General features: G+C 48.0%; 1 protein-coding gene and 2 non-coding genes across 3 annotated transcripts in view; 2 read left to right on the plus strand and 1 right to left on the minus strand.

The window, feature by feature from the left end:
- The first annotated feature begins 8,602 nt into the window (after positions 1-8,602).
- On the plus strand, positions 8,603-8,674 carry TRNAD-GUC (transfer RNA aspartic acid (anticodon GUC)). The gene has a single exon. It is a non-coding gene; the product is annotated as a tRNA-Asp (tRNA).
- Positions 8,675-8,996: 322 nt separating this feature from the next.
- Positions 8,997-9,069, minus strand: TRNAA-AGC (transfer RNA alanine (anticodon AGC)). Its single transcript has one exon. It is a non-coding gene; the product is annotated as a tRNA-Ala (tRNA).
- A 1,442-nt stretch (positions 9,070-10,511) lies between these two features.
- LOC135921994 (sodium-dependent proline transporter-like) overlaps positions 10,512-20,563 on the plus strand; it is a 108,526-nt gene continuing 98,474 nt past the window's right edge. Inside the window, exon 1 of the mRNA XM_065456400.1 lies at positions 10,512-11,351. Within this exon, the coding sequence (XP_065312472.1) occupies positions 11,315-11,351 (37 nt within the window). The 5' untranslated portion in view covers positions 10,512-11,314. The remainder of the gene's footprint in view (positions 11,352-20,563) is intronic.

Below are 20,563 nucleotides of genomic sequence, written 5' to 3' on the forward strand. Positions count from 1 at the left end.
TATTGTTCCTCCTGAGCTAAGAACTTCCCCCCATGGCACTTGGAAGCTCATTGTTATCCCAACTAGTGATTTAAGCTGCTGCTGCTGCTGCTCTTCAAAACTACTTTGTAGACAACATATTGTGTGCAGTAAGCAACCCGCCGTGGTTGCTTGTCGGCTATGGTGTTGCGCTGCTAAGCCTGAGGTTGAGCGATCAAATCCTAGCCATGGCATCTGCACTTCAATGGTAATGAAATGCAAGAACACCCATAGATTTAGGTGGTCAAAATTAATCCGGAGCCCGTCACTACAGTGTGCCTCAAAATCAATTTGTGGTTTTGGCACATGAAGTCCCATAATCTAAGTTTCTAATTTTAAATCCAGTAAGGAAGGTATCATGGGGTGCACTAATTGCGTATGAAATATGCAAAAGCAGTTAGTACTTCATATTGCACAGTAATGTAGGCCGCACAGTGTGCTGTTTATATCTTTTGTAAATGTTACTACAGTCATAACGAGCAACAGGTGTGTCTGAACATAAAACGTCAGCTTTTCAGGTAATGCTGGCTTTGTAAACATTTCAAAAGAACCTGAAGCTTTATCATGGCCTTTGGTGAGCTGGCCAGCATGAGGGGACATTGTTACACTTCTTTGGTGTATTGTACAAGTTTTAGTACTGGAAAGTTTATAATTTTAATTTAATATTTTATTTTCCCCTCTGCCATTGGTAGCTTCACTCTCCCAGAGTCTGTGACCCGATGGAATTAAAATGGCTCATGGGAGGACCAGAGCACTTGAAAAGGAGCCGTGAGACATCCCCCCCCCCCCCCCCCACAATCAAAAGCAGAGCACACCAATGGCTAGAAATAAATGCGGCTGAATGTCAAGTGGTGTACATGGCAATTTACTCGAGGGTTTCCTGGATATTGTGGGAACTTTCAAATAGCATTGCAAAAACATTGCTGTATGTGGCAATTTACTCTAAGGCTGCCTAAACGCTACACAAACTTCCAAGCACCATTGCAAAAGTGTTGCATCAACATTGTTCTTGAATGTTGTGGGAATGCCTGTAAAAAGAGACATTATCCATGTTTTGGTATCATGCAAACATTTAGGTGTCGCAGTCAACTACCGCTTGAGCTAGTCGCAACACATCGACAATACCTATGCGTCTGCTGCGTGTAAAGGAGACTTAGTAAGGCAGCTTAAATTCACTTACATCCGTGAAGCTATTGCATTTAACACGTTAGTTAAGCTGATATTGGAATATGCTAGTGTCATCTGGGACCCGTTCAGGAAAAAGAACATTAACAAACTGGAGCATATCAAGAGACTAGCTGTCCGCTTCATATTTAATTGTTATGGATGTCACGATTTCCCATCTCACTGAATGCAAGAAAATGATATTGACGTGGTTGAAACTTGCAGAAAGATAGAATGCCTAAAATTTATTTTCTGCCTGAGAAAACGTTAAGTTTTCTTTTTCTCTCCAGAATAATTACTGAATGGAATGCCCTGCCTGTCGATGTATTCATGTCTGGTAACGTATCACCTGCAATGAAAAATTGTGTTTAGCGAACGTTTTCCTTCGTGCTTGTGAGTGTGTGTGTAAAACAATCATGCCCATGCTCTCGTGTTAAATTTGGCACAGTTTGATTAGTTCATAGATTTCATGTATGGTCCATATTTATTTCCTTTCTGCAAAAAAAAAAGTCCTCCTTGCTTATAATGCAATGTTTACATTCCCTTAACTCTAAAGTAACTCTAAGTAACTCTAAATAGTACGTTTATTTTTCTGCTTTTCCTTGGCAAGATTTACATTACGTGTCACAATAACTTTACATACAATATTCCAATCCTGCTTGGGACACGTTGGCCTGCAGTATTCTGTAAGTAAAAGACGCTAGATCCAACGCCTACCCAACAGCATGCAAAGACATGCCCGTGGTGTTGGAACGCACCGACACTCTACCAGATCACATGTGAATGCACGGCTCACGCTGAAGAGCAAGAAGAGAGTAACATTAGAGATCGGAGGCATTGCTATCCAGCTCTGCCCTCGAGGACTGGCTCAGACTGGTCCGGAGTGCAGAAAGGATGGCGAGAGCCAGCGGTGCCTTGGAATAGGGGCGCGACCACACGGCATTACCCCGTATGAAGATACAACGAAGTCCTTTCTGCAAATGACGCTTCGTCTTTCTTCCCACGGCCTGTACGCATCGATGTTATGCGAAGCATTGTTAACCATGCAAGTTAACGAAATCCCACTAAGCTGTGGGATTGCGCATGGTTGCCCACTGGGGGCGAGAAATGTAAAAAAGAGGGGAATCTGCCACGACAAGACGGAGGAGTAAGGCCAACTTCCAGCGTCACAGATGCTTCACAATGAGTTCACATCAGGGCCTCTCAGGTTTTTCCTTCCTCCGTGCTTACTTCGGTCATTTTAAGGCGAAAGCCTCAAGTGGCTCGTTGCAATGGCTCATACCCGAAAAAAGCGTCTATTTGAGTGGTTTAAAGAAAAGGTTGACGAGTGGTACAAAAAATATCATCATCAGTAATGGCTCATACTTGGATTGGATTGGTAAAACGTTAATTTCAACCTGCAGTAAAACCTGAAAAAGAAAATTATGGAATGGCCCATACCGCTGTAAGCAAGCAAAGATGCAATGGCTCAATGTGAAAGAAGAATCCAAAGAGAAAAAAAGGAACGAAATATTCTTTAGATAGTGCATTAGGCGCTCGCTGTGTTGCTAGGGAAAGGGACCTACAGTGCAACATGTTTACTTCACACTGCAGCTCGTTATGTGTTGCAAGAAGTCTAACCACTCTGATCAAATAATGCGTAACCACGCGTGCAGCAAGCTTCCGTCTTCACGTGTCACAGGAGTGTAACATGCTGCCAATTTCTTTTTCTTTTTAGTGCAGTGGTCATAGAATAGAATAGGCTGTGGTTATTTCCTCTGCCTGTTCACAAATTCATAGCATCCTCTGTTTCCCCGCCTGTTTTGTGAGGCATTAGGTGGCACCAATGAGCTATATAAAGGAGGCGAGGCTGGCCACACGATACTGTCACTTCTGGAATCATCTGATGTTCGTGCGAAGGTGCGAGAGAGAAAATCATGGTGCTTTTGCTCCTTGAATATCAGACTTTGCCTTGGTACTGCGGTAGAGAAGTTTCTTTTTTTGCTGCTCGTTTTGTATCCGTTAGTCCGGAGGCCTGATGGCGGAGTAAGGTCACACGCTGGCCATGCCCATGAGCGAGTTTGTTTACGCTCCGATGCTGCATGACCAGTGGGCACTGACGCCCCATTTGGTGATCGCCGCTGTGCGGGAAGGCACAGTCGCGTGCAAGGTGAGCTGCAACACGATGTCCGCGTTCAAAAGGGCCTTGAGATTGCACGGTAGCATCGATCATATGAATAACGGGAGAACTGAACTCCGTTACAATTACTGGTATTTATTACAGCAATTTTTCGTATGTTGGCGCCGCCGTGCAGTCCTGGGGCCCTTTTGAACGCGCTCACCGTGTTGCAGCTCATATATATGGGGCAGAGACTTGGAGACTGACAAAGAAGCTTGAGAACAAGTTAAGGACCGCGCAAAGAGCGATGGAACGATCAAAAATTGCTAGGCATAACGTTAAAAGACAGAAAGAAAGCGGTTTGGATCAGAGAGCAAATTGGTATAGACAATATTCTAATTGCATGACATGAAGAGGAAAAATGGAGCTGGGCAGGTCATGTAATGCGCAGGTCAGATAACCGTTTTAAGCAAAGATTTTAAGCAAAATATTGATGTCCATGTACAGTGTCCCTCAGTGGCATCAACCACCACCCTTCTTCAAAGGGCATGCTGATGGTTTTCACCCGGCAATAACAAAGCTCAAAAGTCATGCCATGGCTATGTTCTTGCATATTTTAGAGCGAAACTCTACTCCTCGAGGTACAACTCTGCAGGTGAATCTCGGTGCGCATTTGACCTTCAGCCACCAATGTGCAAGCATAGAACAAAGAACGCACAAGTGTGAAGGTCTAACATCATGTCACATGATCCACTGCGGAGAGGCATCGCAGCTGCGCTCGCTCGAGCCTTGCCCCTGTGTACCATGTCCGCAGTGTACATGTGCCGCTTAGAGTGACTCTAGTGCTGCTGTGTCCGATGCAGCTCGAGCGTGCGGACATGTTACGTCACATTGGCGAGATCAACAGCGTCTATACTTCGACCACGGTGGTAGCATAGGAGAGGTGGCCAAACGAGCGCCACAAGCATGTCGCCGCACCTCTTGGGTTTCTACAACTATCGCCAGGTGGCGAAAGGGGTTTATGGGCACGCATCGTAAGCTTTCGCTGTGCCAATAGAGGTCGGTTATTATCATAATTTTCCTGGCTTTAAAATGCTGTTTATGATTTTAATAGTTTGTAGAGGCTGTCTGTTGGCTTTGCCCACAAAAATAAGTGTGTCGAGCTCTATGTAATCTAATCGGTGTGGGTAGTCTTGACAAGACTGACAAGGAACGCCGATCACAAGGGAAGCGCGTGTCTTTTTCTGAAAGCGTGAAAATTCTTACGGGCACGTACAGAGTGTAAGAAAATATTTGGTTTTCACGTCATTGTGGGTAGCATTGGGATAATGGACGTAGTTGATTTGTGATCGCCTGGCTGTAAGTAAATTTCACTGTGAGCTGCCAAATTGTAATTATCTTTCAGCTCCAAAGAAAAGACAGAAGTGTGCAAAATAAAAGTAACAACCCATTTTATCGGCATTTAGCTTGTGAAAACAATTACGCTATCTTAGAAAATGAATACTTTTTCGAGGTTGCAGTGTACAATTAAATGCACCCAGATGGCACAATTGAGTGCAGGAAAGTATGTGAACACGAAATCTCCTATGCCTTTTGTTGCGAAGCACTAGTTCAAGCGAGTTTTTATAGCTTCCTTAGATTTTCTTAGTCTAGTCCTCTGCTTTTCTTATTTTTTTTCTTTTGCATACTGGCGCATTCTCATTGATACGTAGTAGTGCAGCAAATGAGCCATACTATTTGGTATCAGAGTATGCAAATGCAAACGTATTGGTACACACACACACATTATATATATATATATATATATATATATATATATATATCCACACACGTATATAAATATTCGTTAACACGCCAACAGTAATTTTTGGAGGACAGTAAACACTCTTTCTGAAAAGTCGTACATGCTTATAAAGAATTTTTTTTATTAATATTGCAATAAGAAAGAAGAAACAGATGTACTTATCGATCGTGAACATATCATACAGATATTCGTTTCAAACGTGATTCATTCAGCAATGACGCATTAGTCACTCCATAGTTCTCAGAACCAATCTGTGTCCAGCAAAATAAAGAAATAAAACAATGAAATAAACGACGCGTCTGAGGTCACGCGTAAACCTGCACGAAAAGTCCATTTTAAGTGACGGTAACTATACTCAGTGTGACTGAAGATCTGTCTGGTATGCGGCACTACAATGTGGAGCTCTTTCTGAAACGCTAGAGACGTAAAAGAATTGGCAGTGGCTTAGCTCGGCTATGCCAGGATATATGCAGCGAAAGCTAAGGCATAGCATGGTTAGCCTTGGTTAATCTTGATTGCAAGTCCAGCTTAGTCTGGTTGTCTAGCTATGTTGCAGCATTTAGCCAGTCGTTCGGCACGCTCTTGTCTGTTTCCTGGGTGATTAGTTTCCACTTCATCTCGTTCCGATGTCGATTCCAGGCCTCCTCCTGCTTATCAGAATTGTTGCCGTCCATAGTGCCGCCTCAACTGTGGTCGCGGCCCATGCAAGATCTCTTTTTCAATCCTCCGACATGTTATCAGGCACGCGACGCAGCTGGCGAAGCGAGCGGAGGCCAGCGCAACGACGAGGAACACACAAGGTGTGACGTCATACCAGACGGCAGCTGCGGAAAGGCATGGCGCTGCACAGCGGCGGAACACTAGAGCTAGGGAAACTATGGCGCATGTTTTATTAGAATCTGAAGACGTCTGCCCAGCGGCCGATTTAGGCCCCACTGGCCTCCTTGAAGCACTTGGGTTCTGCGAGAGCAGTGGAAAAGTGAACATGTCCGCAGTAGGGATTGGTAAGAGGCGTTTGGAGGATTGGTGGAATAAAAGTAGGGAAACGATGCAAAACGGCAACGTACAAAAGCACAGTTTGCAAAAGGGGATCACAAAATTTAGTTGTGCGAGTTTTTTTTTTTTTTTTAACCTAGGTAGGACATTAGGCAGTATAACAGCAAGAGCTTGGTGGCGCAACCCACTGCCCCGTTCCAAAGAGGACGCTCATAACATCCATCCATCCATCCACACCCATAGAGTTTCTCACTATAACACTATAGTGTGAAACAATGTCCACACCTGTGGCTCAGTGCTACTAAAGCCCCTCCATCCACGCGCCACCGCCGCTCGGCGGAAACGTGTATGGAGAGGCTTTAGGTGCTACTAGTGGCGCATGCGCAGTAGTGATTAGGGCGAGAGAGAGAGATATATCTGCGGCGAGGCGCGCGTTGTGAGGTCATGTGCCTCCTCGGAGCGCAGCCACGGCGAAATCCGAAGTTCGCGGCCAGTAAACCTTTCGCTTTAAAATACAGTTTGAATGCTCGCGAACGCCCACCGGCTACGCACTTTCTTGTCCGGCGGAGCGGAGAAATGGACCCAGACTACCCCTGCTGCCACGCGGCGGGAACTCGAAAGCCGTTCCGCCGCCTCTCCCATTCTACCACCGTGATTTCGACCATGTTTCGACCGATGGTTCGACGCACTGGCGCAGCCAACGTAACCGGTCGCCGCCAACGCACTCCGATGCGCGCGGCGTCGAACGACTCGCTCGCGCCTACAACTAAGCGCGCCTTAACAGCATGATTCGCCCTTGCCATTGATGAAGCACGAGCCGTTGCGAAGTGCGTCAACTCTTCGCCGCAGTCGCCAGGCTGAGTCTGAACACCCTGCCGATATCGCTCGCCGGGAAGAAGCACCGAAGGGTAGTTCTGAACTTAGTGTCACACATTACTTCCCCCCTTTTCTTTGGCTTCTGGATTGGATTGGCGCGGCTCGCTACGTACTTGCGCAAGCTTTTCCGAGCGCAGATTGGTGTGCGCCTGGTTTCTGCACTAGGCTGTTATGCGATCGCTTTTTTGAGCGCAGATTGATGTGAGCCTTGTTTCTGCACTAGGCTTTTGCACGATCGCCTGCTTTTTGCACTGGGCTTACAAAAGGCGAAGTGAGCGTCGCTTACTGCGGAAGTGCAGCGCCGCGGGCCTACCGTGTATGGAAGCGCGCAGCAATGCCGGGAAACATTCATACAAAAGCAAAGGGTCAGAAAAGTGCGCTTTATTTTCCATTACTATGTCACACTGGGTAGCGCCGTGCGATCGCTTCTAATAAACGCAGAAACGAGTCCTTGCAGCGCATGTGCCCATTAATCGATGCCCACCATAGCCATATCAGGTGCGACTCGAGAAGCTGTAGAGTCACCCTGTAGCCGGCGGAGTCGAGGTAGCGCTTCACCTTCTGCCAGTAGCTTTCGATTTTCTGGGTGTGAGCGCCCGTGATTGGGTCTACAAAGTTCATGCTGTGGTTAACAGCCTCCCATTGCAAATTCAGTCTTGCTCCGTTAGCCCCCACCAAGTTCGGGATGCAGTTGTATGCGGCCGATTCATCACTGTGGATGGTGGTTCCCGGTTCAACGTTGGCTGCAATAATGGGGCCTAGCGTCGCCGCGTCTCGTCGGTCGACCTTGAATAGTCGGAGCTCCCCGGTGGTCACGCAGATCATGCCGAATACCCATGGTCCACGATCTGCAATGCCGCCGTAATTTTGGCGGCTCGGCGGAACCTTGTCGCCCGTCATCAGGCGGCCTCGATTGTATTTTCGCTTGCCGCGAAGGAGGCAATCATCAATTTGCACAATCCTCCCGGGGCCACCGAGTGGGGGTCGCGCCAGCAGCTCGTCCCGCACGACCTCACGAGCGTAGTTCCTCCAGTCGGCGATGACATGGTCCGACAGATTAAGCAAGTCGCCGGTCATCTCCTTCATGAGCCACGTGCCTATGTTTTTGCTCACGCAGTACGTGAGCCTCACGCAGCACTTGCCGCCTGCAGTAAGCGACGCTCACTTCGCCTTTTGAAAGCCCAGTGCAAAAAGCAGGCGATCGTGCAAAAGCCTAGTGCAGAAACCAGGCTCACATCAATCTGCGCTCGAAAAAGCGATCGCATAACAGCCTAGTGCAGAAACCAGGCGCACACCAATCTGCGCTCGGAAAAGCGCGCGCAAGCACGTAGCGAGCCGCGCCAATCCAATCCAGAAGCCAAAAAAGAGGGGGGAAGTAATGTGTGACACTAAGTTCAGAACTACCCACCGAAGCACCGTGTCCAACTGGTCTAACCATGCGCAGATGTTTAGGACAGGTTCGGAGCATATGACGTAGCAGCTTTAAATTGCGTCACTTTGTTCTTGCACAAGTCAAAGTATTACAAACGTTGCTGCGTCATTTAACTTGACAGAAGTAGTAGACGCTGCCTCAAAACATCGTTCCTATGTGGCTCGTAGCCACAGGACGGACTGGTGGTTAATTTTAAAGATACCAGTTCTCGTTCTCCTCGTTAGTATAGTGGTCAGTATCCCCGCCTGTCACGCGGGAGACCGGGGTTCGATTCCCCGACGGGGAGCGTTTTTTTTTTTTTAATGAGTATTACATGTCGCATTTCATCTTATTTATTCAATATACCACAAAAGCTGTGGCAGTAGTAGTCTATGAAGGGCGTAAAAAAGAAGTACCAATAATTACACACGTAACGCATCTCTGCCCTTCTAGGTGAGCGCTTTTTTATAATTACGTAATCGGTGTGCCTATAACGTAACAAAATAATTAATAAGGAATCACTTAAGCCTTAACTAAGTTTTGCAAACACGAAACAGTGGCGTTAAAATGTGCTTAACTCTTACTTCTAGGAGCTTGCGCTTCGAAAAAAAAATCAGGAAAAAAAGAAGTGGAGGTGCGGGGTATCGATCCCCGTACCTCTCGCATGCTAAGCGAGCGCTCTACCATCTGAGCTACACCCCCAAGACGCCGAAGTTTGCCTTAAAAACGTGACTGCCCGCGGTCTCCGTTGAGTTTAAAAAGCGGATCTCAAAGGCTATGCTTTCAGAGGTTGAAAGCACCGCATGCGATTTCGGGAGCCAGAACAACGGCGTTGACGTCGACATTTGGACACCACATGTTCGATGGTCAAGAAAGGCAAAACGAGTTATTTTTAAGTAAGTATTACATTCCATTTTAGACTGCTGTCCGTTTCTTTCTACTCTTTTTATGCGTCAAATCAACGTAAGCAAATCCCAAAAGCCTCTACGTTGACATACAAAATCAAATTTGAACTGTGCACCACGGCGACTTATACAGCACGCGCCGCGCTCTGCTGTAGCCTTCGCAGTGCAAGTTCTAGTTCACCGTAGTGTCCTGGGCATTAATAATAACTACGCTCCTGCTGATGGCATTGAAGTACTCTTTGCGGTAAAGTTTGTCTGAAATTGCCTATTTCACCTTCAAATGCATTTCTCCAAAGCGATAAAAAGCGGTTCAGGACCCCTTTAAAGCACACGCTAATCTGGAAAAATGTAGTGCGAGTGCTTTGTCGGCTGCATGATCTGCTCAAAAAACGCTGAAGAGAACGTCAGCGCCCTCTCTGGCCAGCTGGAATAAAGAATACCCGCATTGGAACATCGCCTCTGAGATTGTACTTCAAATTTCGAAATTTGGACTGCGTTGTCATCCGTAGACTGAATCAAAAAAAGAACCGATCTGACAATACCAATGCCTTCAGTATGCTTGCATTGGCATATATGCGTTTTCTTTTGTTTTGTTAATTTCTTTGTTTTCATAGCATTCAAGAATGCCTGAGTACTCTCAGAGGCCATGCTGCCTTTCTTTTTTTTTTTATCAAGCTTACAAAAATTGCCATCAGGCGGCACGCTAATAGGTAGTTTGCACATTTTCCGCAGCTGGCAGTTCTCAAAATACCCACACGTGGTCCATCGTACACAGCTGCATGTCGCTCCCAAGCACCCACTTTATCAACGTTATCCGATTATAACAGATATTCTGTTAACTGGACACTTTATGGGAACATGTCAATTGGCGCATTATTTGTTGTTCTCTGGCTCGCTACGCCGGAACACGTGCTGGACAGCGATAAACTGCAACCGGTTGCCCATGGCGGAAGGCTTCTGCTTCTCCTTCGTACGGAAGCTTACTTCAGTTACTTCCGCCGCGCCCTCCGCGTGGCGCATGGGTCTTCCCTTCGCCTCTCTCCTCCTAATCCCAAAAATACGCGCCCGCGGAGGCGCTGCCCTGGCCCTCTCCCGACTTGGGCATATATGCGCCCTGGCTTCCCACTGGTGACCCAGTGAGCCATCCCACGCGCGGGTCCTTTAGTCATTCGGCACCGACCCTCAGCAGACGTCGCTCCCGCTTGCATCAGCTCCACCGGCACTTTCACCGACCGATTACGAGCGTGCGCAGCTCACTGATCAAAGTCACAGCGCGCGCGCGCGCGTTAGACCGGTTTGATCGAAACAGCGTTCCACGTAGCACGTGTTTCGAATCCAATTCGCAGTGACATTGCTTTCATCCGCCTGACGCTAAACCACTGCGATCGACCCTTCCCGAAAAGGAGTTTCTCCGTGTAAGCAAACCTACATCACAGTGACAAATGGCTCACGGATAACAACATCCAATCCTACTGAGTTGATTTTCGCTCGCCCTGCGAAAGCTCGCTCGTTTCTCTTCTGACCTGCATTTTTCGTTGTTTTCTTCTTGAAATCAGTGCGCGTGCGCGTCCTTCGAACGGGTTTAAATTTTCTCCACGACAAACCCACTCGCTCTTCTACAACTACCCCTTTCCCTTCGCACCGTCTACCACCGTACCTCGCGCACGCTGTCAACGCAGTCGCGTAGTAGTCGGGTGCGTCGGATCGCCGCCGGAGCAGCTGGAAGCCCGGCGTGTTGCATCAGCCGCTTCCCATCTCGCCGCCGTGGCGAGGCGCTGCCTAGCTACGTGCGACCGTTGTGGTGCCTTCTCTCTCCCATTCAACCGACTGCCACGAGAGCGGCCGCGTGCGAGGACCGCTCCCCGGCTCCGGCGCGCGCTCAACCCTTGTCGGCGGCGTGTGTGTTCGCCGGCTCAAGACGACGCAATATTTACATCTGCGTCGGCGTGCGCCTTGACCCGAGGAGCCCCCCGAACATCTGGTTTGTGCGTGCGCGCGCGTGTGGGTAGGACAGGGCCAACGGGTGGACACTTTCTGCACCAATGCAAAACGGCAGCTATACCTCGCTGAACAAGACGGGTGAGTAAAATTCGCTCCGCGTCGTTTCGACGACGTCTGCTTGATGCGTAGCATATGTCGCTGGCCTGGAGCCTCACTAATCGCCCGGAGTGGTTTGCGGCATGCTCTACATGCTTATGCATGCTTATAGTTTGGTAGTGAAGGTCGCGGAAGCAAGCTTCAAGTGACACCGCGTTTCGTCTGATGTTTTAAATTGACAGCACTTCTGGTCAAAGTGTCGGCTGCGACCTCCGTGTAATGCTTGTCATTTCGTTTGTCAATTACGAAACCAGTACCTGTCAACGAAAACAAGACGAACATCAAGATTGGAGCCGGTTTTCTTCTTTTTTTTTTGCTAGCATATTGATGGTCTCGTACTTCTTGCGGCTGCTCAAGAGTTGTCTTCGATACGTCAATTATGGACACCCAGCTGATCAGGGGGGCTATTCTGTAAGTGTCCACCGAATGGTCATGTACGTTTCGTCTGCTACTGAAGTGCTGATTTGCTGATTGGCTGGGGTCGCCTGTCTCCTTCTGATGCGTACCCCAGGCCAGCCAATCAGAACTCAAGCAGCAGACGAAATGACATGACCCCCTCCCCCCCCCCCCAAATGACCAACGCTGCAAGTCATGAAATAAGTATAAAACAAGGAGAATGCCCCTGCCAATGACGCTATATAACGGCGAAATATTTATCCGCTCCTATTGTAGAACGAGACAACGTCGTGGAGAAAGGGTGCCGCTACGATCGCGTTGCTTTTGAAATTGGCGCCTCAGCCACGCTCGCGCGACGTCAGAGGTGTTGACCTAGGATCTGCGAAACGGCAAAACAGGTGCGGGGGGCTTCCTCGTCCCGAAACGCCGGAGAAGAGACGCATGGCTGATTTGACGCCTTCGATTGTGTCGTGTCTTCGCGAGCGGGTCTAAAAGGAGCCATATCTCTCGCCGCGTTGCTTTTGGTTTCTCGGGCTTGACGAAACGCGGTGTATGTACACCCGGCCACAAAAGTTTACGGACCAGGGAATTGTAGAAAACGATTTTACCGTCGGCTCATTTCTACTAATAAAGTTTATTCCTCCTCCTCCTCCAAGCAGTATGTAGCAGAAGCCAGTATAACTGTATGCGACTGTGTTGTTAACATATTCTAGTCGATGCCCGAAATGCAAATACCAGGTAGCGTTGTGAAGTTGCGGAGATATTCAGCTTTTTCTCAAATTTTATGGTCCGTAATATTTTGTGGCTGGGTGTACTACTGCGCGCGTATAGTAATAAAAACATCGTTTTTGTGCAGCCGGGTTTTGTAAATTTGGGACTAGGGTTGCCCAAACTGGGAACTGTTTGCGGTTTTCATGGGGCGTGCGAAATGACGTCGGGATAATGTTTGGAAAACGCGCAGACCTCCGCGCATGTTGGTGACATGCGCGTGGCATTTTGCAGGGAAAGCAGCTCTAAGGCTAAGAGGCGAGCAGTAAACAAATGCGTATTTTCTCTCTTTTCGTTCTTTCTTTTCGTTTATTTTCTTTCGCTTCTGATTTTCCTACGATATCTTCCAGACATTTCGAAAGAGCGCGGTCTTGTCAACAGGTGCTTTTGTACGCCGTTAATGTTCACGTGATTTCGCTACCTGTCTATGACTTTCTTTCTGTACAGTTAACAAATTTAGCGATTCTCCAATGTGCGAATTTTTTTTAAATTAGCGTGCAATTGGTTATTTATTAACCATATCACTTAACGAAAGCAATGCAAAGCAAACCAATCTTTCAGACTCCCAATAGTCACTGAAGTCACGGACAGCGCAGATGAGTTCAGGTGCTTTTTTCTTCCTTTTTTCTTTTTGTTTTTGCAAGGGCGCATGGTTGTCTATTTGGCCATAATTTGAGGCCTCTCTTTCGTCTTTTTTCGCTCTTTCTCTAACATGATCGAAATGCTAGAATACATACTGCCCGCCTTCAGCTACACTTGTTCCAATTATCGTCATGATTATCATCGTTTTTTATATCCGGCAGGACGAAAGCGTCCCAGCCACCTTAAATTACTCCCATCGCGCGCCAGCTGGTACCGTCGCTTGTGTGCAATTTTCCAGATTTCATCACACCACCTATGTATGTCTCCACCGTCCTCGACTATGTTTCCCTTTCCTCGGCAACACCCATTCTGCTTTTATTCCAACAAACCGCGTATTATCTGTCCTACTCATTACATGGTCTGCCCATGTCCATTTCTTCATTTTAATGACAACCACCCCGTTTTACTCTCAAGCTCCACACAGCTGTCTTCCTAATCATTGATGCTTTACTAATTGGCTTCGAAGTCTGGTCGTTGCTCTGGTAACCAACTACAGATGCTAAACGACAGTAAAAAAGCGATGCCACATGCGTGATGCGTGTCACTTGTCCACGCCGTGCAAATAGAGGAAATGACGCAGTCACATCCCACCTGCTGTTCAGTTGTCGAGAGCTGTCTTGCCTGCCAAAGTGTTCGACGGATCAGAGGGGGTGGGGGGTGGATATTAGAGAAAGAAACAATGCAGCAACACATCGCACGTGATTCTGTGCAGCACGCTCGTTGAAAAACATTTCTGCACTTAAGAACGAAGTAAGGAATAAAGAGACCGTTATGCGTTTTTGTGCTACGTCGTCCTTTTCGCCGTTGACGCTATAGAGCGTTACGCGTAGTTTTCTCTGTAGCAGAACGGCCGATTTTTCTTGACGTTCTTACCTTTCTTCTCGTATTTCTCACTTTTTCAACGTTTTTTCACGCGATGTTGCAGATGTTACAAACCGCTCCAGAGCGAAAACGCAAACGCTTCCTGTATAAAATAACATTCGGATAACTTACCCGCGTGTCCTCGTTCTGATCAGTTCGGCAGGATAAATCGTAAATGTTTCATTCCCCTAATCTACGGCCTCTCTTCCCGATAATTTAAGTGCGACAGCATTTATTCAGATCAAAGAATGCGCCTTCGGCAGTGTAGGGAAGGGATACGCTCGGCGGAGCAACTATCCGGGTGAGAGCGATGGAACGGAGATGGAGGAGCAGCGGAACGACGTGACGTAAGAGGCACGTGACAAAAGAAGCGACGCCAGATGCATGCGCGGGCTCGCAATTAACGGGCGCGCTGTTCTGCATACGGAGGTGGTTGTAACCTGCAACAAAGCGATAGCTGTGGTTCGCATAGATGTGTTATTCGTGCGCAGTGAGTTCTGAACGATAGCTGAACGATACGCAATATACAGGGACCGCTGTGGTCTGCGTTTGTAACGAAAACGAAATAATGAGCGAAGAGCAGTCGTTGTGCGATTGTGTTTCCGTTGGCCGTAGGCGACATTGTAGACTGGTGGACTCTATATTTCATTCTCATCTTACTACATTCACCTACCTGACCCTTGTTGTAGGGTAACAGACCGCAGTTTGTGTACCGGTCCACGTTTCCGCTTTTCTGCTTCCTTTCCGCTCTCTCTCTCTCTATGTCTCTCTTTCCCTCGTACACAGAGCAGCGGGTGCACAACAGCGGTAGGTCATGGCGTCGTAATATGGCATAGATGACCGTGAAATAAAAGAAGTCGTGTGGATGGCGATAGATAATTACAGAATGATAGGATGCAATCATTATAGTCACTCGTTTGAAGCATGAGAACTTTTGAGGTCCTTTTTTTCCTTTATTTAGATTTATGGACGTGCGATTCCACGTTCAAGATGTGATAAATCTTAAAATATGATAAGCATCTAGATGGTAAATTAAGGGAAGCATCACGCACCGATTCACGTGGTTTGTCAATTATCTCTCGAAAAAAAAAACATTAATTGAAACGGTCACTCACACGATCCCCGTTTTGGTCAGCGTGTATGTTGGACCCTATATAGTTTCGAAATTTTGTGGCAGGGTTCGTTTGTGACAGCGCAAATTCATTGGCACTTCAATGACGCTACATTTTGCCGTTTCAGTCCAACGAAGGGTCGCGCTTAGCGTAATCGATATACCCGCGGAATGGTTATCGCATACTGCTCCTGAGTGTACACAAGGACGCGGATGTCATTCCCTTGCTATTCGGACGAAACGCAAGGGACACGTGTGCCTTGATAAAAAAAAGAGAAAAGAAAAAAAATAACTGGTATCGTAAGTAAAGCGAAGCCCTTGTGTAACAATGATGCTACATTTTCTTTGTGTCTTTCTTTTTTATTGTGCACTCACGTGGAGCGAGGGGAGTGGGCGGGGAAGTGTGCACGCTCATTCGCATTTCATGTAATTAAGTTTTTCTCGCTTAAACTCTTAGCTGCACCCTTCGCCATTGCTCAGTGAATGGCGCACTGCTGCTTCACGAGGTCGCGGGTTCGTGTCGCAGCTACAGCGGCAGCATTTCTATGAGGGTATTGTCCCCATTGAATCCCCATTGAATCCCCATTGAATCCCCCATTGAATCCCCCATTGAATCCCCCATTGAATCCCCCATTGAAGGGCCTCAGATGGTCTATGTGTTTAATCCGGCGCCCCTTCACAATACGCCTATAAACCAATTGTTTTGTGTCGGGGCGCGTTAAAATCTCCGATTTAATTCTTGCTCTCGCGAACACAAAACCGGCGGCGCTTTTTTTCTTTCTTTTTTTGTTTGCGCACTGCGCGTCTCAAGTGGCACCACGTGCAGTAACGTTTAGCCAAGTCCTTCGCGTTAGTGTAGACAGCACTCGTTTAAAGGGAAGCTGAAGAGTCTGTCGAATTCAATATAACACGCTCATATACGGATGCGGGAACCTTATAAACAACAAAGGTAAAATTTTGGGGGGGAGATTTTGCACCGCAATTAATCGCGATGGCGCGCGCTCGCCATTCAATGCCGATCGCCACGGATAAGGAAGGGTCCCGTATAATGAGGTCGTTTAATTGTCACGCGGATACAGAACTCCCGCTTAAAGAACGGCCCGCCCGAACGAATAGAGCCGGTTTGCGACACTTCTGGCGCATGGGCGCGTGTGCCCCGCATGCTAATTTAAGAGAGCGAGCGAGAGTATGGCACCCAAGTCAATCCAAGCCGACTTATCTATTCACGAATGCGGATTCGAATGCCGGATATTGGAGCGCGAAGCTCACTTATGTTTTGGAAAGCATATTGAGCGCCGGCGAAGGAGGACAGAAGGGAGACGACACCACAGTGCGCTAATTCGTCTCCCTTCTGTCCTTGTTCGCTGGCGCTAAATATGCTTTCCAAGTCAGTTAACTAACACGCCTAACAAATGGCAATGCTCAGTTACGTGTTTTGGCAGGAGCTCTCTTTATAGTGCAAAATAGAAGTGAGGCGTGCAGACAGGACACAAGAGTGGAGAAGTAGACAACACGAACTATCAACTGAAGGGAGCACTGAGGCGAAAAAAGAAAGAAGACACAAAACTCATCTGCGCATGCGAAGCTAACGAAGCAGGATTGTGCAGATAAGTAGGGGAACATGGAAAAGGGCTCAGAGTACTAGAAATGAAGCTTAGAACGACAGAAAGCTGAGCTAGTTGGTAAGGTCTGTCTGCACGCCTCACTTCTATTTTGCATAATGAATCCTTACCAACTAGCTCAGCTTTTTGCCGTTCTCTCTTTATAGCTTTTACCCGCCGTCGATGCTCATTGGGTGTTGGGCTGCGATAGGCACGAGGTCGCGGGATCGAATCCCGCGGCCGCGGCGGCCGCGTTTCGATGGAGGCGAAACGCAAAAAACAACCGTGTACTTAGATTTGGGTGCACGTTAAAGAACCCCAGGTGGTCCCAGTTTCCGGAGTCCTTCACTTCAGCGCTGGTACGTCAGTGTTATGTCACGGATTTCGAGCTATTTTCGCGCATTTAGGTCGCTTTTTTTTTTTTGAGCAGGAAAAGTTCTGTGAACTTGCTTAGTCCATGGTTCCTTTAGAATTTGGTGATTAATTCATTAGTGAATTCACTCACAGTCAAACTTCCTCATATGCAGCACTGAGTAATATCCATTTAGGTGTCATTCTCTTGACCCTCCTTCTGTGTACTATTCCACCGTGGAAATTTGTTCAAAAGAAACACAAATACTACTACTACTACTACTGCTACTACTGAAGGTCATTATAAGTTAGACGAACGCAGCACATTGCGGGAACCGGTGTATTTCATTTGTTAATTTGTTCGTTCATTATGATTGAGTGAATTAATGATTAGTTAATTCACTCAATGACTCATTCACTCAGTCAAATCTTTATTTATTAAAAGCCGTCACACGGGGCGAACGTTAGATTGGAGAACATGTACGAACGGGTATATTTCATTCATTCGTTCATTTTGAGTGATCGAATGTGTAAATTGATTCACTCAAAAAACACATTTATCGACAGCCACTATACATAGTACGGACGCAGGTTCAAACGAGTGTACGAAGTGATAGATTTCATTCATTCCTTCATTTTAAAACGCGCGAGTTACTGAATTGACTCAGTCAGATGTCCTCATTTATCGAGAGCCATTACACATGGTACGAAGGCCGCGTTCACAGCCAGTCGTTTGGGAATCGCGCTGGATTTCATTCATTGGCTTACTCGTTCGTTCCGTTCGTGCATGGGCCGAATTAATGAATTCATTCACTCCGTCGAGTATCCTCATTTATCGAAAGTCACTGCACGCAGGACGATCGCAGGATTCGAACACGTGTGCGAAACCGGTAGGTTTCGTTCGCTCATCCTGAGCGAGCGAATCAACGAATTCATTCACTCAGTCAGAAGATCCTAGTAGGACCCGCCGTGGTTGCTCAGTGGCTGTGGTGTTGGGCTGCTGAGCACGAGGTTGCGGGATCGAATCCCGGCTGCGGCGGCCGCATTTCGATGGGGCGAAATGCAAAAAACACCCATGTACTTAGATTTAGGTGCACGTTAAAGAACCCCAGGTGGTCGAAATTTCCGGAGTCCTCCATTACGGCGTGCGTCATAACTAGAAAGTGGTTTTAGCACGTTCAGCCCCACAGTTCTTTAAAATCCTGATACGTGGCGACCGTTTCACTTCAAAAGCTCGTATTCGAGGGCCGCCAGCCTAAACTTTCGCACGTTAGGCGTACCCCCTGGACACGCGATAAAAAAAAAAAAAAACTGGCTGTGGCTTAGCTAAGGTTAAGCCCAGGATGCGAAGCATACTAGCCTTTATTTTAACGCGACAGCGTAAAGGAGCTCGTGTCGCAGAAAAGCCGGTGTCGTCGGCGTCGGCTCAGGCGTGCGGCGCTTGCTCAGGCGCACATTTCGTTGTCGCGCCGAACGCTGCGTTGCTCGACGCTCACCGCGTCCGATGCGGGGCGCGTAGTCGCTGCGCCGTAGCAAAGCCACCTAGAAACAGTCTCTGTAGCACGCCGCAACCTTCGCTTCTCATTCCAACGGGCAGCTCTGTCTCCAGGAGGCATCTCACCTCGTGAGTGTCTAGCAGAGGCAAGCGCAGCTGCTTATATACCGCCGCGACGCCGCGAGCGACGGCGCGAGTTGGAGCCCCGTTTCTCCTCTGTCCTGACATCACGGTGTCACGTGGTATTGAAGGCGACACCGCCGCGCCTGAGGAGCTGGGTTGAGCTCTAGTAATATGCTTCGTATAAAAATTAGCATTATGGGGTCTTACATGCCAAAACCACCTTCTGATTATGAGGCACGCCGTAGTGGAGGACTCCGGAAATGTCGACCACCCGGGTTTTCTTTAACGTGCCGCTAAATCTAAGTAACACGGGTGTTTTCGCATTTCGCCCACATCGAAACGCGGCCGCCGTGGCCGGGATTCGATACCGCGACCTCGTGCTCAGCAGCCCGACACCACTGAGCAACCACGGCGGGGTTGGACACGAGATAGAAGACGTCGAGACGCCGTGCGGTGAGAACAGCTACCGTAGGTTGTTCTTTATCAACAGTTACTACAGAACGGGCGCTGCGGTCTTTATCGCCGCTGGGCGGCGGCCATTAGCAGCCTCTTGAGAGAGTCGCCGCCGCGCCTGCCTCGTTGGAAGAAAGGCGGACTGCGGGGGTGGCTCTTTCCAAAGACGTCGTCGCGGTCTCCTCGTGTTTGCGAGGTACGTTTGTGTGTGCGCCGTCTAGACGTCCTTGTATACGTGGGCTGGTCGCCGCCCGGCGAAGCGGTGCTACGGGTCTCGCGTGGGTGTTTTCGAACCCCCGAGAGTTCAACGACCTCCGCGCTTCGTCCCCCCCCCCCCCCACTTGGTAAAGCCGGTCGCATAGGAGACAAGCTTGTGTGTGTCACTGGCGCCACGTGCTTCAAGTCTGGCGATCTGCGCAGGGACTTGCCTCGCTCGTTTCATCATCATCATCATAATAATCATCGTCATCATCATCGTCATCATCATCATCATCATCATGCTATTTTTATGTCCACTGCAGGACGAAGGCCCCTCCTTGCCTTGCGATCTCCAACTGCCCCTGTCCTGCGCCAACTTGTCTCCTTTGTTAGTGGTAAAAGCCGAGCTCTTGGACTACAAGGAAGAGAAAAACAGTTTACGAAAAAGGAAAAAAAGTGCCCACCCTCTCCCTCTTAGCGATTCGTGTTTCTTCGGCTTTGTTTCGTTATTCTTTCACGGGGGTAAGCCAGCAAGCTGCCCGTCAAGGCGGTATAGTCAGCAGACTTCAGCGAAGCTTCTCCGCGGCTCAGAACTCGACTTAACTGCGACGGTAGCAGGCCTGCTTGCTTGCTTGCTTGCTTGCTTGCTTGCTTGCTTGCTTGCTTGCTTGCTTGCTTGCTTGCTTGCTTGCTTGCTTGCTTGCTTGCTTGCTTGCTTGCTTGCATCTTATGCCAGAGGGGTACTGTCTTCTCGCAAGTTTATTCGGACAAGTTGATGAAACAGGCGAAATATGCTGCATGGCAGTAGTTGAGAGAGAGAGAGAGAGAAATGAGATACGAAAAGCAGGGAGGTTAACCGGAAGACAGATATCCAGTTTGCTACCCTGCACTGTGGAGGGCTAAGGGGAGACAGAAAGCTAAAGAAAAATGCACACAAATAAGAAAAGAGGGAGGTTAAAGAAGAAATTAAAAAAAAAAACTGATCAACCACGGAATTAGTTGTTGCTGAGATCGGCGGCCCAGGTTGATGTATATATCATATGGCACAAGTAATCGTCGTGTCTGCTGCGCCTAGAGGTAATTATAAGTAATCGTTAATAAAGCACGTTTATATTCCACAATCATTGCAATCTACCGGTGCTAACACATGGGGCAGAAAAGTGGAGCCTAATAAAGAAGCTCGAGAACAAGCTAA

Source organism: Dermacentor albipictus, chromosome 6 (assembly GCF_038994185.2).
Source record: "Dermacentor albipictus isolate Rhodes 1998 colony chromosome 6, USDA_Dalb.pri_finalv2, whole genome shotgun sequence".
Taxonomy (NCBI): Eukaryota; Metazoa; Arthropoda; class Arachnida; order Ixodida; family Ixodidae; genus Dermacentor; species Dermacentor albipictus.